Here is a 15,331-nt window from a genome sequence, read left to right as displayed (position 1 = left end):
TTTTCAAACATGTCATAAAATAATATTTTGTTCGGTCGTAGCATAAAATGACCTTTGTTATTATAATTAAAAAAAATGATAGTACAAAACATGTAAAAATTTATATTAGCGGATTTTAACAGGTTCACAATAATTATGTTATCCCAAAAACACGTACGGTTGTCAAATAAATTGTATTGAAATTAATTTTGATGTTAAATAGGTAACTAATTAATTGTTATCTATAGTTATTATTCCGATAAATCGTCTCTTCTGCTTTTTTCTCAATTTTATTTATTATTTCATGTAAATATGCAATTTCAGCGAATTTTTTGTAATTAGTAATCTTATTTCACGAGAAATTTAAAATGACCCGAGACATGACGACACTGGATGATCTTTCCTTCTGCTCTTATCGTTTTATTAGACAAACAAACTGTAAGATTTGCGTTTTCGGAAAGGGAATCCCGGTGCAGGAAAACTAAAAAAATGTATCTACACCTACATGACAAATGAAGGAAATGATCGTTTTCACATTTAATTATTACCGGTTCAAAATTCCGATTCCTTGAAGTTATAAACTTGTATAAAGACGAGTTATAAATTCATCTCTCGACTCTCTTTTTAGATAACACAGCCTTTACACAACGTTATAAATATACCCGACTTTAACTGTTTCTTAGTCAGTGCTTTGACTGCAAACCAAAATGAAGTCTCTCATAATCGCTCTTGCATCTTTCGCTGGTAATTAACCAAAAACATTTTACAAAAAAAATAATTTTAACATTTGACAGTTTTCAATCTGGCCACATGCCAGTACTCCAGCTTTCCAGTGTCCAGCAGCAGCGACTCTGCCAGATATTTGCAATATCTGAGAGAGCGCAGCCAAACCGAGCGACTTCGCCACGAATTCGAAAGTCTCTGCCCTGGGAAAGACGACGAGCTGGACGTAAAAACCCCCTTAATGAACCAAACAGCTCCCTACAATAGACTTTTCCAGAACGCGCTCTATGAGCTGAAAAAATGCTCCGACCAAATCGACGAAAACTCCGAAACCGCCTGCTCCGCCATGAAAAACCACTTCATGCGCTGCTCCAAGCCCATGAGCTCGCTTTTGGAGTCCTGCGTCCCTGAGGAGTCCAAGGGGGTTCCAGACCTGGTCTTCGCATCTGTCCACTCGGCTGTGAATTATTTGTGCAAGACAGACGGCGAGCACATCTTTGGTTTGTATTTCACCAATCGGGGGATGTGTTAACAGTGGTTTTAAACAGAACTGGCCAACCACTGCGTCTACAAAACCAACTACAAGACCATGCGATGCGGGCGCAGGATGAGGACCAAACTGCAGCAGTTTAAGAAGAAGTCGCCCACGAAATCAGACATTTGCGAGTTTGCCCAGTCGATGAAACCCTGTCTGAAGGAGCATTTGGACGAATCGTGCGGAAATGCCATCACCAAGGAGTCCTTCATGGGGATGTTTGACGCCATGATGGCCCCCTGCAGCGGAGTCTCCAAAAACCAACTCGAGACCAACTACATCAACGAAGTTGAAATTTTAGACAAATAATTCCTTACTCAAACACCCCCTTAATAATAAATAATTGTAAAAATTAACATACGTAATGTACCTACTATAAATAAATTATCTCCGAACTGTAGCTTTGAATGGAATTTACCAATTAATAACAGTCTTTAATGCGTTATTAGGTCATGGAAGTCTTTAAAATCGAAAAATAAGGACACGTGACGCCCAATTACACTTAATTAATTACTAATCAAGTTTAGGATCATTAATTAATATTGCTTGTACGCAATTATGATTTTTATTTGATTATTGTGACTATTGACGTTCTGCTACCCAGGAAATTATTTATCGTTATCTTGCAGTCTTGTGTTTAAGTAAATGTTACTAAGGTCAATTGTAATCAACTTTTCAATGATTAAAAGAGTCAACGGGTGAAACTTTTAGACGTCCTCCTTTAATCACAAAACTTGTTGATGTAAATATTGAACGTTTTGACGATAAATTTGACTGATGTAACAGTTTTATAAACACATTCCATGTAATTCTTTTTTTTTTTGTTGAACGAAATCGAGAATTTATTCCATAATCAAAAAACGCTTGGCAACACCTTTTGCATATTTTTATAAACAAACGATAACTGAGAAATTTAATTCGTAACTGTTTTTCAGTCAATAGTGTAACCTACCTGTTTAAATTTAAACGCTTTGGGAAAATAATTTAGAAAAATTCGCATATTGATTCTTGTAGATTTTAAAAATGTATGCCAAGTGGAATATTTCCTGCATCAACATCGCTCTTAATCTGTTTACTTCTCACTAATTGCTCCAAAATTATGCATAAATAAAGTCTCCGCAAAATATTTATTATTTGTGGGTGACAGTGAAAAAAATTCGGCTTACAAGGCTTGTTTTGCAATAAAAATTGTTTGCCGTATACAGTGTGATTCAGTTAATGTTTATTGTGCAAGATAAGATAGCACATTAGAAAATCGTTTCGAAAAACCTCCACTGAAGACATTTTTTCTCCCACGAGGTAGAGCCTGCTGTGTTTGAATTTTTAAACAGATATGTTTTGAAAATACATTAATCGAATGATAACCTTCCTGTAAATAAAGGACTTATCAACTGATAACTATTAAGTCCAATATTATATAAAGCCAAATTAGCTTACTTTCCAAATATTCATTTGTTGTGAAAATAGCAATCATGAGGAAATTCGTCTTTGTTGCCTTAGCCCTCTTCGTGGGTAAGTCACACTCGCTTAATGTTACTACAAGTCACACCTTTCTTAATTTTCCCAGCGATTAGCAGTGTTCAATGTGACGACAGCAGTGAGGAGGTCTTGGAACACATCAAGTCCAGACACCTTAAGAAGTACTTGCACGGACAACGTGAGCACTTGGACGATGGTTTGGAAAAGTTGGAGAAACACTGCCCTGGAGTTTCGGAAAAACTAAAAGTAAAAAACGGTTTCTTTTTGCAAAAACTCCAGGACTGGATTTCAGGTGGCCGTTAAAGAATTCTCCGAATGTGATGACAAAGTGGACGACTCTCTGACAATATGCGAAGCCATCCACGCTTACACCATCAACTGCACCGCCCCTTTGCTCAAAGTCGTCAACGACTGTCTGCCCGAAAAGGCCAGAGGCCTGCCCAACCTGGGGATGAAGAGCATCGTCTCAGTCGCTGAGCATTTGTGCAAACAGAGCGGAGAGTCGATTTTCGGTAAGTAAATTACACGCTTGAGAAACAAAACGCTAATTTTTGGCAGAATTGATCAACCCATGCTTGTGGGAGGACTTGGAAGAAGCCAACACGGAAATGGACGCTTGTGAGGAGAAAGTCAAAGCTCTCGGCCAGAAATACAAAGAAAATATTCCAACACAGAGCGAGCTTTGTAGGTATGTATCGGTTTTGCAGCTGGATTTGGGGTGATTGACGAGTTTGCAGTTCGATCACCGATTTGAGAACGTGTATTCAGAAACGAGCCACACTTTCTTGCAAAAACCAGAAGACAAGGAACGCAATTCTTGGAGTTTTTGACGCTGCTGTCGCGCCCTGCTCTCATCTCAATGCCGTTTAAAGCAGGAATAATCTCACGAAGTGTGCATTTTGTAAATAAATGTGATTGTATTTGATCTTGGACTTTATTTAATGACTTAATTCCCAAGTTTACACTGAAATAAGGCAACTATAACGTTTTATTCTCTGTAAGTCATTCATACATAATTTGGTTTAGTTTAATCGTTTTTAAATATTTAATTAAAAATAGATAATAAACTATCAGAATGGAAGTACATAAAAACATGCCAAGTGACAACAGAAATGCAATATTTCGTTACGGTTTATCACACAATTGCGAACACAATAAGTCAAACAATAATGTTAAGACTGTGCTAAATTCTACTTTTCTTTGTTGCAGAAATAGGTTCATTGTCGAAATCAATTAATTGTTATTTATTTCAAATGTTAGGTGTTCACTACTTTCCAGAATAGATTTATTATTATTTGTCATTCTGGATAATGTTATCATTGTTGAATCCATTATTTTTGTTAATCCTTTACAAAATTTAATATACAGGCGGGTGTTTAAAAACTGGAGCACTAACTAACTAAATGTGCAATAAATAAATTAAAAAAAAATCTGAAAAAAATCCTAAATTCTTTTTTTAAGTCTATATTTCTTTCGTAAACGTCTTGAGTTCACATTTTTTTACTAATTCCACACTAAATAATATTTCTATAACATAAAAAATAGTAATAACTTATAATTTTACAGTTACTGATTGTAGCAGTTTTTTGAATTGTTGAATCAAAATCTTTATGAAAATTTCCCAAAATTCTTGTGATATAGAGATTTGCGGAGTTTGTATAAAAATATTGCTGTGGCGATGTAGGAAAATTATAAATTCGAATTTAGTTTTTGTGATGATTTTTTATGGCAACATCTGGATCCTCTGATCCATTTTTCTCCTCTTTCCCATACTTCAAAACGTCAAAGTGACAAGAAACCCAACCTCACATTTTCGCACAAATTGTGTTTATTTCCTTCAAACTAAAAAAATACGTGATTTTGATGTGTTACACTGACGCACTTAATCATGTTTGATAAGTCTGAGATGGACCAAGTGATCTTAGCGACTGGGGGCTACGACCACACCATCAAATTATGGCACACACATTCCGGTATTTGTTACAGAACAATGCAACATGCCGAATCTGTAAGAAATCAACCAAAAACCACCCTCGAAAATAAGAGATTTTCAGCAAGTTAACGCTCTGGAAATAACCCCCGATAAGCAACTGCTAGCAGCCGCGAGTTACCAACACATTTACATGTACGACTTAAACTCAAATAACTCGAACCCCATTGTAAACTACGACGGAATCACTAAAAACGTGACGGATGTGGGTTTCGAGGTTGACGGTAGGTGGATGTACTCCGGGGGTGAAGACTGCAGGGTGCGTCTGTGGGACTTGAAATCGAAAGGCACCCAGTGTCCCAAAATTTTCGAAGTCCAGGCCCCTGTGACCTGTGTTTGCCTGCACCCCAACCAGGTGGAGTTGTTCGTAGGCGACCAGAGCGGGATTATATACAGGTGGGACTTGAAAACCGACCACAATGAACAACTAGTAAGTCGCCTAATTGGCAACAACGACAGTTAAACGGTTCAATTCAGATTCCTGAAAGCGACGCTATGATTCTGGACATTGCGATTGACCCTCTGGGGACGCACATGGCGGCTGTGAACAACAAAGGCCGCTGTTACATCTGGAGCCTCAAGTCGGGGCAGATCGACGAACCGACCAAAATGAACCCCAAACACAAGTTTGACGCTCATAAAAGACACGCACTAAAGTGCGAATTTAGCCCAGATTCGAGGTAAAGTCCCGGTGAATTTTTTCCGAATAAATTTCGCTGTGTAGGTATTTAGTGACCACATCAGCGGACCAAACCGCCAAAATTTGGAACACTAGTGATTTTAGTTTGAGACAGGAACTGAAGCAGGAGAATCAGAGATGGGTGTGGGACGCTGCCTTCAGCTCGGACTCGCAATACGTTTTCACAGGTGGGTTAAAATAATATTGAAAAGACGAAGGAGGGCTTAAATATTAGGTTTATCAAGCTATTTCCTTTACGAAAAAAATTAAAATGTTAAATAATTGATTAATGATTTCTAGTGTCTTTCTAAATCAAACAATTCTTAATTGGTGTTTTGTGCAGATTACCAAGTTTGTTTATTTATAAATGCCTAGAATATTTATTTAAATCTTAATAAATTTACTCAGAAGATCTAAACATGAATACCTTACTACTAGTACCAATAATTTCTGTTTTAGGCCAGAAAAATCTAGTCTGAAGTCATGTATATTTTTTGTTTATGCTGTATGTTTTATATCAAATTAGGCAATTTCAAAAACACAGTTTCCGCAAAAAAAAATGCTTTGCAATTTTATTTAAAAAAAAGCTCATTTTCCATTTAATCATGGAAACTTTTCGCCTAATGATTGCTTGTTTCAGCTTCCTCTGACTATACTGCAAAAATATGGAACATAGAGAAGGGTACTATGGAAAAGGAGTACGCAGGGCACCAAAAGGCGGTCACAGCCTTGGCATTTAGGGATTGTGCAGTGTGATTTCTTGTGTAAATTGTTACTTAAGTTATTAAAACAACAAAATGAGTTTTGATGATATATTTAAATTATTTGAGAAAAATAATACCTGTAGATATCTTCAGTCTCTAATTAAGTAAAACTGACTAATTCAAGCCGCTTAAAGTATGTCTTTTGTTGACCCATCGCGAATGGAACATGTCATGCAACGTGCAGTATAATACTGGCCTCAAGTGCAACAGATCAACATAAGTACGGAAATGAAAGTGCCCACATTTATGCTAAAATGGCACGAACCCCTTTGTATTAATAAATTGACTTAAGCACGATTTAATTACACTAAAATTAAAATGCTTTACATTGGAAGAGTTTCAACCTCGCCGATTTCAGTACAAGTCTCTTCGTCCATTACAAAACTTACAAAAAACTTGAGAAAAACTTGTACATCATCAGGATTTGCGATCAGCATAATTTGGGTTATGGCAGAAGGGGGCAGGAACGGGTTGTAAGCCGGGAGGGTGGTTGCTGAGGGAGGTTGCAGTTTGACTTTGCAGCCCTGGAACTTGGCAGTCAGTACATGAAATTAATTTGTGTTAGCGTACCTTAGGTACCACAGCCTGGAACAGGTAGTTAGTCAAAGGCATCTCGTTTTTGTTAATTGTGGTCACAACAAAGACATGCACGTCGTCTCGGGGCTTGTCTTTCACGAAATGCAGGGTTATTGTGATTCCGTTCCTCTCGTTTAAAATCGTGAGAGGTGGGACGGGACTTGGCTTGATATCTTCCAATTTGATAAAAATGTCGTTCAGTTTTATTTCATTTTTTGCCGGGTCAGTTAAGCTGGGCTTTCGTTGGGGGGTTTCCCCAGCTTCCAGCATTTTCTCGTCAGCTATGTCCACCAAACAGTCATCAGTGGAATTTTCCATTGTGTTTGTCTTTGGTTCGTCTTTTGGTTTGCTTATTAAATAACTCAAATCTAGACTTAGAGATTCACTAATCGTTTCGTTCTTTCCGTTACTCTGAGCTGGTTTCGTCTCAGATAGCTTTGTAAGAAGATTCATGGGGATTTTGTCTTGCTTACTAGAAACTAGCATTAGGACAAAACCAACAAACTAGACCCATACTTATTAAAAGTGCCTTGTCTGCTAGTTGGGAGATTTTCCTTAATTAAGTGTTCGCTCAAAACGTCCAACTCTTCCAAGGCTTTGAATTTATTCACCTCTTTCCCATTTTCGTTTTTATCTGAAATTACAATTTTTTTTACAACTTGAAACCAGCTGTACTGGATTAGGAACGTACCACAAGTTAATACTGAAACAGGTTTCAAAATATCAGCAGAGTCCGGAATGTTTGAAGCGTTGAAAATATCACATAAAACGTCAATTTCTTTGGTATCAGAGTTCCGACACTGAGCCTCGTCTGCGCCCTCAAAATCAAGCAAGGCATTGCCATCGTCCACGACACTAACTCCCTGCACAATAATCCTGTTATACTTGCCAAAAACTTGGCTCAACTCATCGCTTGCTTGCAAAACATCACCTGGACAAAACTGTTTTGATTTGATTGATTTGTGAATTTTACTGACCTAAGATTTCTTCATTTTGTTGTGTCTCTGCGGTTAGCTTCATTAAATTTGGTCTCAGGCGTTCACAACTTTGATGCAGCTCTTTAATAAGGTCCAGCTCATCGGCGGAAGAAATGCCTGGTTTGTACGAATCGAGCATTTCATTCAATAATCTCACATTGTTTTGTACTGATTCAAGCTCGGAAACGCGCCGGCTCTTTAATTCCGCCCTTTTATCGTCCTAGAGTCACAGTTTGTGAAATTTGAAACGCAAGAGTGATTTGTTACCTCCTTGACCATACTTTTAATGAGCCAATTGGCGGCTTGGATGTCCTCGGGGTCTTTACTTTGCAGCAGCTTTTGCAAAATTTTTGATTTCTCCTCGTCTTGGAACACGGAATTCGCGGCCTTTTTCCTCGGAATGTTGGCGTTTTGTACTATGTTGGGGTTCGGGATTTCCTTGATAACGCCCTGCTTTCGCAGCATATCGTACGCCTCCTTTATCTTCGTTTCTTTGGGGTAGTCCAGGGTCCAAATGTACATTAGTTGCAGCACCTTTTGCTTCACCACGAGCGGCGTCTGCGACCCCAGATATTTGGGCGAAACTAGCTTAATCATTTCGTTCAGAAACCGGAATTTGCCGACTTCTGACTGGAAAGCTGTGCCACATTTGCTCATGCACGTATCCAGGATGTTGAGCGTTTGGAGCAGCTCTTTCTCGTTACCCGAAGGAAGCCGGTTTGCTATCACTTTAACCCCGATGTGTGCCCCATCTTTCTCTTTGTTTACAAGGGCGCAGAAGGCCTCAACAGCGGCGGTGTCAATGTTTTGGTTTTGGGAGTTTGTGGCTTTTACTGGAATTACACAAAAGTGGGGCGTGATTTTTTCAGATAAGGGAGGGACTGGCTTACAAAGCAGGGCTTCGAGACTAGTTTGAGTCACCAAATCCATTTTATGGGTTTTTAAATTGTTTCAATCATTTTATTTTCATGTCACTTAAACGTCAAACTTCTGTCACCAGCTTTTTGGGGGTTTACGGCGCAATGTTGCCGACACTGGGTGAAAATTTAAAATGGTGCTGTGAAAAAGTGCTTGAAAATTTACGAAAAATGGGGCAAAAGGTGAGTTTTCTTATACCCTTACATTTATTCCGATTGCTTATTATTACGTAGCTACAAGTATGCCAAAAAGGCTTTGAATTGTATCATTTTTTGCGGATTTATGCAATTTAACATGTTCATGGCCTTCTCCAATATAACTAAAGAAGTAAAAACATGCATCAATAATTAAATATTATTTATTAATTAATTCACAAGTTGTATTATCTACTTAGCGATTAAAAATGATAAGCGACAAATCGGGTAAATCCCCCCGTTATGTCAGCTGCAGGTTAAAGATAATTTTATAATTTTTGCACTCCCCAAAGTGGCTGAAATAGCTCTTCCCCAGCCGGGTAATTCCCCCAAATTTAAGGACGGCATTTTTCTCCATTGCCACCCCATCGCAGTTATGCCTCAGCACCACGCTCGCCGCGTATGCCTCATTTCTCGTCTCCACATTCGAAACTTTCCTTACATGAAAATTTCTGCCTGAATTCTTCAACGGATCCATTCTTAAATAAAACAGTTCATTGTTGTATACCAAATAGAATTCAACGAGGCCTTCGCTGAAGCCGTACACTTGGTGAGCACGGTCATATACCGGCTCGGAGCTGTGCCAATGTCTCATAAGCTCGTTTAAACTTCCACTCCATGAACACCACTTTTCGATACACTTGTAAAGTCTTTTGCTACAAGTTTTTTCGTGCGAACGCAATTCCGGGTGGAGTAACAGGGTTTCGCACTGCCAGCGACAGGGGAGGGGGATGATGTCGTGGAAGGCCTCCAAATCGGGGGCTCGCGACCAATTTACCACGTCGCTGCAAAGGGGGCAATAGGAGGTGGCGCAAGACTCGCACTGCACGTGGTTGGAGGGGCATTTCAGAATCGGGGGCAGCACGAAACTACCACAGGGGCAAAGCAGTTTGGGGAACAGATTTTTGTTGAGGGCTTTCACTATTTGTTTAACTTGACGTTCTGGCTTGTTACTTCTGTAAGTGAATAATTCTGCACCCCGTTTTACCTTCAACAGACACGCCACCACGTTTTCTTTGTTCTTTTCCAAATGTTCTAAAATATCGATTTTTTCCTCAAGAAAATTTTCTTCACTGCTTCGAAAGTATTCTTTATTCGAGGTCAATGATTTTAGAATAATTTGGCATTTGGTGGTTTCTTTGTTTCGTCCAATGCAATTCATGGACAATTTCAAAACTCTACGATGTGGAAGAATTTGGTAGGCAATAAAAAATAAGTGGTTGCCGACCCGATATAAGTAATTCCAGTTTTTCTTTTCGAGTAAATCGACACTAAACTCGGGGTATTCTAGAAAGTTGTCAGGATGTTTTTTCAGGAAATGGTGATAGAGTTGACAACCGTTTCCCCTGTAATCACACTCGCTACACTCGTGGATGGCAACAAATTTACATTTTTTTTCGTGTTCTTCCACCATTGTGTAACAGATTAATTCATCACAACTATCAAAACGATTAATACAGGGGAATAAATACGTGGCAACAGTTTTGTTAAAAAAAGGTAGAACACCGTCTTTTTGGTCACAACGCTGACAAATAATTTTTTCGCCTCCGATTCTGGGAGTCCCAAATGACACGTATTTGTTACAGTCGGAACAAATTAATTGTTCTAATGCCTCTTCAGAGAGAATTTTGTAGTTTGGCATTTTTACTATAATGTTTGAAAGGTCTCTGTGTTATTTAAACAAATTGAATTTATTTTCCTACATACCTAAAATACACTGCGACACTTATTTAATTTTTAATGCAGTCACAAAGATCAATACATTCATTTTGGTTGTGTTTTATCTAATCTAAAGTACGTTTTTCACTAGTTATTATTATCAAACATTATGCAGCATTATGTTTGTGGTTTACAGAATTATTTAAAAAATTCGGCCAAACCCTTTAAGTGATGTTAAACGCCATCAAAATGTGTACAAAAATATAAAAAATAATCGCACTTTAAGCGTTTGCAATTCACATAACTCATTCGCAACGTTAATGGTTGTAATTTGTTTTAGCTTTGACATGAATAAGTGTAAGGCGAGCTGTTAATTATTTTACTTTAAAAACGAAACGAAAGTTTTATTACTACTGAAAAATGCATTCTTTATCGACGTAAATAATTACGAGCAAACAGATGTCATTGGCAAATAATTACTTTTAAACTTGGACTCATTTGTTAGTTGTTTTTAAATTTAAAACCTTTACCTGCAAGTGTGAATAGTCATGTTGAGCAAAAATATCCTTGTAATATTATTATTGTTTGTTGTTGCAGTTCATAGTAGTAGTAGTTAGAGGTTTGTTTAATTAATTATTCAGTATTCAACTATTTTTTTAGATAACACTAGTACTAGTACGAATAGGGGAACCACCCCGGTCAACATAAACAGGGGCTTATGTGCTCAGAACGAAACCAGAGCATTTCTCCTTGGTTGTGAATCAAGTTGTCGAAATTTGAGACAAACTTGTCGCCTATCGTCTCGCTGTGTTTGCAAAAGTGGGTTTTTCAGAGACATTAAAACCCGCATTTGTGTGATTGAACAAAATTGCTCCAATTATTTCTATTTGCGAATATGGTCAATGGGTTAGTTAACTGCTATTTTATTATTATTTTGCTAAAATAATTTCTATTACAGTAAACAGAATTTTTAGGATCATCCTCAGTTTGATAAGGCCTTTCGTGCCAACGTAATGAAAAATAATCGAATTGTATTTTTATTACGTAAATTATTTCAGGACTGTAGTAGATGCTGTTGGCCTACTTTTGACTGCAAATAGGGTGCGCCAACTTATCCTCCCTTTGTAGACTAAGTAAAACTAATCAAAAGTCGAGCATAAAAAATCGGTTTGGGCCCTTGAAGTTCCCGAAACAGGAAATGCGTTATATATTTTCGTACGCTTGATAAATGCTTCTCATTTTATTTATTACTTCCTACGGAAAAAATACGAGGGCAGTTTAATTGAATTTAGTGAAACTCATATTTTCACATGGATGGATTTCGGATGAAAAGCTCTAACATGGATATTTTTTTATTAAATTTTTACATGAATATACAGTGTTGTTAATTAAATTTTAGTACACTTAATAAATAGAAGAATAAAGTAACAATATGTGTTGGCGTTTTTATCATTCTTAGGGCTCGAAAGGATGATAACAACGGTCCAACGGTGTGTATTCGTTTTTATATAATATAATTAATTAGGAAACAATATCACATTAGACATACATACTATTAAGGGAAGCACTTCTTGAATTTTTTCCAACGAATTTAGAATGAATCGAAGAGGGAAAACCATAAATATACTTGTTACAAAACTATGGCAGACCATAATTTACTACGAGGAGTGTAATTAATTGAAAAAGTGAGTAGATTATGGCCCGATGTTTTCCCTGGTTGATTGTACATCACATTTTCCTAGTTACGATCTAATAACATCACAAATAAAATCTTCAGTGTATAACTTTATTGCATTTACAGTGTTTTATCATCTAGTAGGACCTAGTTATATTTAGGAATAGGTAAGCTATTTACATAGTATTTTGACTTAGTCTTTCATTTGATAAAAATATTGGTCTCGAGGTAAAAAAGGGCGAAAATAAATAATTCAGTCATAAGTTGTGCTTTTGACAAAAGCTCATATCCGTATACCCGTTTTGGATTAAATCGGTGTCATCTCGAGTACGACTCTCCTACCAAGGCTGTGTTCATGTTCACTACTGCTACTTTCACAGTCGATCGGAGACACAGAACTCCGTGATCGTTTCTCGTCGGATCAGTCACACTTAAAAGTCACATTTCTTGGACCTGAAGCGACCGCGGTTGCGGCAACACTAGCAGCCAATCTCGCAGCTATAGGGTGTTCCGTATCCGAAGGGAAACGACCACTTTGCCGCCATCATTGAAAATGTCTGATCCCGAAATGTTTGTTCCTCCTGGCGTAGTTCCTCCCACAGAGGATTTTCTTAAACGCGTGCCGAAACTCGGGACTGAAAATCGTGTAAATGATGGGGTTCAGCGTCGAGTTGAAGTAACCCAACCAGAGGAATATCGAGATCACGTATTTTTCGAACAAGTTCGCGTTGATTGGAAGCAACACAGCCATTATGAAGAATGGCAGCCAGCACAGCACGAAAGCGCCGGTGATGATGGCGAGAGTTTTGGCGGCTTTCCGTTCGCGTTTCGAGTCGGCACTGTCGCGCGACTTCTTCTTGACGGGGTAGTGCTGGGGCTGGTAGCTCATGCTGCAGTCGGTGGTGGTGGGCATGTCGGGCTCCAGGCCGTTGGCGAAGGAGGTCTTCTCGGGGCTGGAGTTGGAGGAGACGGTGGTGAAGGCCGTCGTGGTCTCGGAGATGGTGGGCAGGGGGCGGCCGATGATGGTGACGACGGCGGCGGCGATGCCCCCGGTGCCGCTGGCGGCGGCCAGCCCGCCGGCGATGCCCCCGGCGGCGGGGTTCTGGGACGAGGTGTTGGCGCCGCTGCCGATGACCTGGCGTCTGCGGATGCGTTTCCGGGCGGTCTGGAAGATGCGCCAGTAGAGGATGAGGATGACGAGGAGCGGGAGGTAGAAGGAGGAAGCCGTGGCGAAGATTTGGTAGTAGAGGTCCTGGCTAATGAGGCATTCTTTGTCGCGGATCCGGTCGTCCCACTTGGGGTCTTTCCAGCCCAGAAGAGGGGCGATGCACACTAGAAACGAGACGAACCAGATTATGAAGATCATCATGCCGATTCGCTTCGACGTGCGCTGATGGATGTAATCTATGTTGGTTACGGCCCAATATCTAGAAATTACAACGAGTGTTAAAGGGAATTGGAGTTTTATGGAGGCTTGATGTCGGAGCATTGGGAATGGGGTTTATTGCTGATGGACGCGATATTACGCCACTTGCAAACGGTTTACATATTTTTAAATGGGTTGTAAAATTGCATTTCGTGATAGAGAATTTAAAGAGGTGCTTTTGACTTCTTTAGTTCTACTGAAGGAGGTTTATTTTTATATCTGCATACGAAACGATTTTTCTTTAAAAATCAAGGCCATAGATTTTTATATTGTATATGGAACAATAATTTTAACATCTAAAGTTGTTTAGTAGGTATTTTATTTTTTGTCTTTGAAAAGAAATAGATATAAAAATTATTTTAATCTAACCTCCTGTGACGACCATAAACTGCCTTCTAAGGTAAAAGGTAAGTCGACAAAATCAAATGCTTTCTAGACATCTCGTAAGTAAACGAGGAAAGTAATTCCGACGGATTTAAAAATACAAAACTGAATACATCTTATCAAATAAAAATACATAATATTATATGTTGATGTTTAACTCATCTGCACTCGATCTGAAATGGCTAAACGTAGATTTTTTCAAATTAGAAATACCACTAGAAATGGTATTGTATATGTATTTGGTGTGAAACGGTTAAAAACGGAAATTTTCTTAATTAGACATACGACTTGCAACTGGATTGAATTGACTAGAATTTGCACTTTAGCGATGATTATGTATTAATCTTCCCAAGGTTTTGACTTTCCGAGCATTAAAATTAATTTTGCTGTAAAATTATTGGCAAGTTGTAGCTCGGCGTTATTCAGACAGAGTTTGCTGAAATTTTGGGCGCGGTATTTAGCAAAAGTCCGTCTGCATGTGTAAAACGAAGAGACCGGTTCAAATGGCGTTTTACACTTGACTGCTTTATGCAAATACACAGAGAAAAACTCATTCGAGCGGTAACTTCGTCTATTGATTGTGATACAAATCCATATTTATGCTGATCCTGGCATTATTACAGTCCCTATTTCTGTGTATAAACTCAAGTAACTCAACACAAGACGGTTTTGAGTCACTCGATCTTATTTAAAAAACAAACTACGTTTTCTCTTCTCTTTATATCATTTTGCATTTAAATTATAAATTGTTCATTCCAACTGTGATGAGAACTGTCATTTTATTAGGACGGAATTATGTCTACTTGTATGTTATATCAGCAGGGAAATGTGTTTTACCTCGTTCTTGTTTATTAACGTCTGTAGAAGCATGGTAGGCTAATATTGAAGGAATATTGAATGAGGTAGTAAATTTGTTATGTTTGAAATATGAGGAAAATAAAACATTCATTGCACTTTGTTATTTAAATGCGAAAAGTTGCAGTCGCGAAGTTGGATTATGGTGTAGTCTGCGCAAACAATAGAGAAGTGTTTAATGAAATTTACGGTAATAGCAAATGCAGTTTCCAACTATTAACGAATTTGAAATTATTAATTGCAGCTTTAGAATTCTCGCATTTTTCCAAATCTTTTATCTTAATGACCCGAGTGTTCTGTCTAAGACACTCCAACATTCTTGGCGATGCCGATTTGGCAGAGATCGAGTGAAGCTCAGAGGTGAGATTGTTTCCTTCGGGGTGTTTTAAAATAAAGCGAAACTTTTGGTTTGTTTATTTGTTGTATTCATTTTGTTTATTAAAACTTAGATTGCGAGTCGGTTTAATTTATTTTGTGCTCGAGATTTTTGTTGGAGCTTTCGGGGCGGGAAAGTTGCT

At 38.3% G+C, this 15,331-nt stretch overlaps 6 protein-coding genes across 6 annotated transcripts in view; 3 read left to right on the top strand and 3 right to left on the bottom strand.

The window, feature by feature from the left end:
• The first annotated feature begins 583 nt into the window (after positions 1 to 583).
• LOC661814 (uncharacterized) lies at positions 584 to 1,637 on the top strand. Its single transcript, XM_967952.5, has 4 exons — positions 584 to 723; positions 774 to 928; positions 980 to 1,202; positions 1,251 to 1,637. The coding sequence occupies exons 1-4, from the start codon at positions 687 to 689 to the stop codon at positions 1,544 to 1,546; spliced, it is 711 nt and encodes a 236-aa protein (XP_973045.1). The 5' UTR covers positions 584 to 686; the 3' UTR covers positions 1,547 to 1,637.
• Positions 1,638 to 2,589: 952 nt separating this feature from the next.
• On the top strand, positions 2,590 to 3,641 carry LOC661778 (uncharacterized). The gene is made up of 5 exons (XM_967919.5): positions 2,590 to 2,749; positions 2,805 to 2,962; positions 3,009 to 3,228; positions 3,275 to 3,404; positions 3,454 to 3,641. The coding sequence occupies exons 1-5, from the start codon at positions 2,710 to 2,712 to the stop codon at positions 3,584 to 3,586; spliced, it is 681 nt and encodes a 226-aa protein (XP_973012.2). The 5' UTR covers positions 2,590 to 2,709; the 3' UTR covers positions 3,587 to 3,641.
• Positions 3,642 to 4,464: 823 nt separating this feature from the next.
• On the top strand, positions 4,465 to 6,196 carry Lst8. The gene is made up of 5 exons (XM_967886.4): positions 4,465 to 4,724; positions 4,771 to 5,136; positions 5,184 to 5,386; positions 5,431 to 5,573; positions 6,026 to 6,196. The coding sequence occupies exons 1-5, from the start codon at positions 4,605 to 4,607 to the stop codon at positions 6,139 to 6,141; spliced, it is 948 nt and encodes a 315-aa protein (XP_972979.1). The 5' UTR covers positions 4,465 to 4,604; the 3' UTR covers positions 6,142 to 6,196.
• Positions 6,184 to 8,749, bottom strand: Gga (Golgi-localized, gamma-adaptin ear containing, ARF binding protein). The gene is made up of 7 exons (XM_008199351.3): positions 8,593 to 8,749; positions 7,970 to 8,535; positions 7,703 to 7,922; positions 7,417 to 7,656; positions 7,242 to 7,359; positions 6,720 to 7,197; positions 6,184 to 6,673 (listed from the first exon to the last, which is right to left on the bottom strand). Exons 1-7 carry the CDS (start codon positions 8,630 to 8,632, stop codon positions 6,473 to 6,475), a joined length of 1,863 nt encoding a protein of 620 aa, XP_008197573.2. The 5' UTR covers positions 8,633 to 8,749; the 3' UTR covers positions 6,184 to 6,472.
• Positions 8,750 to 8,962: 213 nt separating this feature from the next.
• Positions 8,963 to 10,697, bottom strand: LOC100141808 (uncharacterized). Its single transcript, XM_001814250.4, has 2 exons — positions 10,522 to 10,697; positions 8,963 to 10,461 (listed from the first exon to the last, which is right to left on the bottom strand). The coding sequence occupies exon 2, from the start codon at positions 10,454 to 10,456 to the stop codon at positions 9,056 to 9,058; it is 1,401 nt and encodes a 466-aa protein (XP_001814302.3). The 5' UTR covers positions 10,457 to 10,461; positions 10,522 to 10,697; the 3' UTR covers positions 8,963 to 9,055.
• A 1,110-nt stretch (positions 10,698 to 11,807) lies between these two features.
• Positions 11,808 to 15,331, bottom strand: part of LOC661612 (5-hydroxytryptamine receptor) — a 37,513-nt gene continuing 33,989 nt past the window's right edge. Inside the window, exon 4 of the mRNA XM_015983309.2 lies at positions 11,808 to 13,575. Coding sequence (XP_015838795.1) covers positions 12,693 to 13,575 — 883 coding nt within the window. The 3' untranslated portion in view covers positions 11,808 to 12,692. The remainder of the gene's footprint in view (positions 13,576 to 15,331) is intronic.

Source organism: Tribolium castaneum, chromosome 2, assembly GCF_031307605.1.
Source record: "Tribolium castaneum strain GA2 chromosome 2, icTriCast1.1, whole genome shotgun sequence".
In the NCBI taxonomy this organism is placed as follows: Eukaryota; Metazoa; Arthropoda; class Insecta; order Coleoptera; family Tenebrionidae; genus Tribolium; species Tribolium castaneum.
This window is presented reverse-complemented; position numbering and strand designations above follow the sequence as displayed.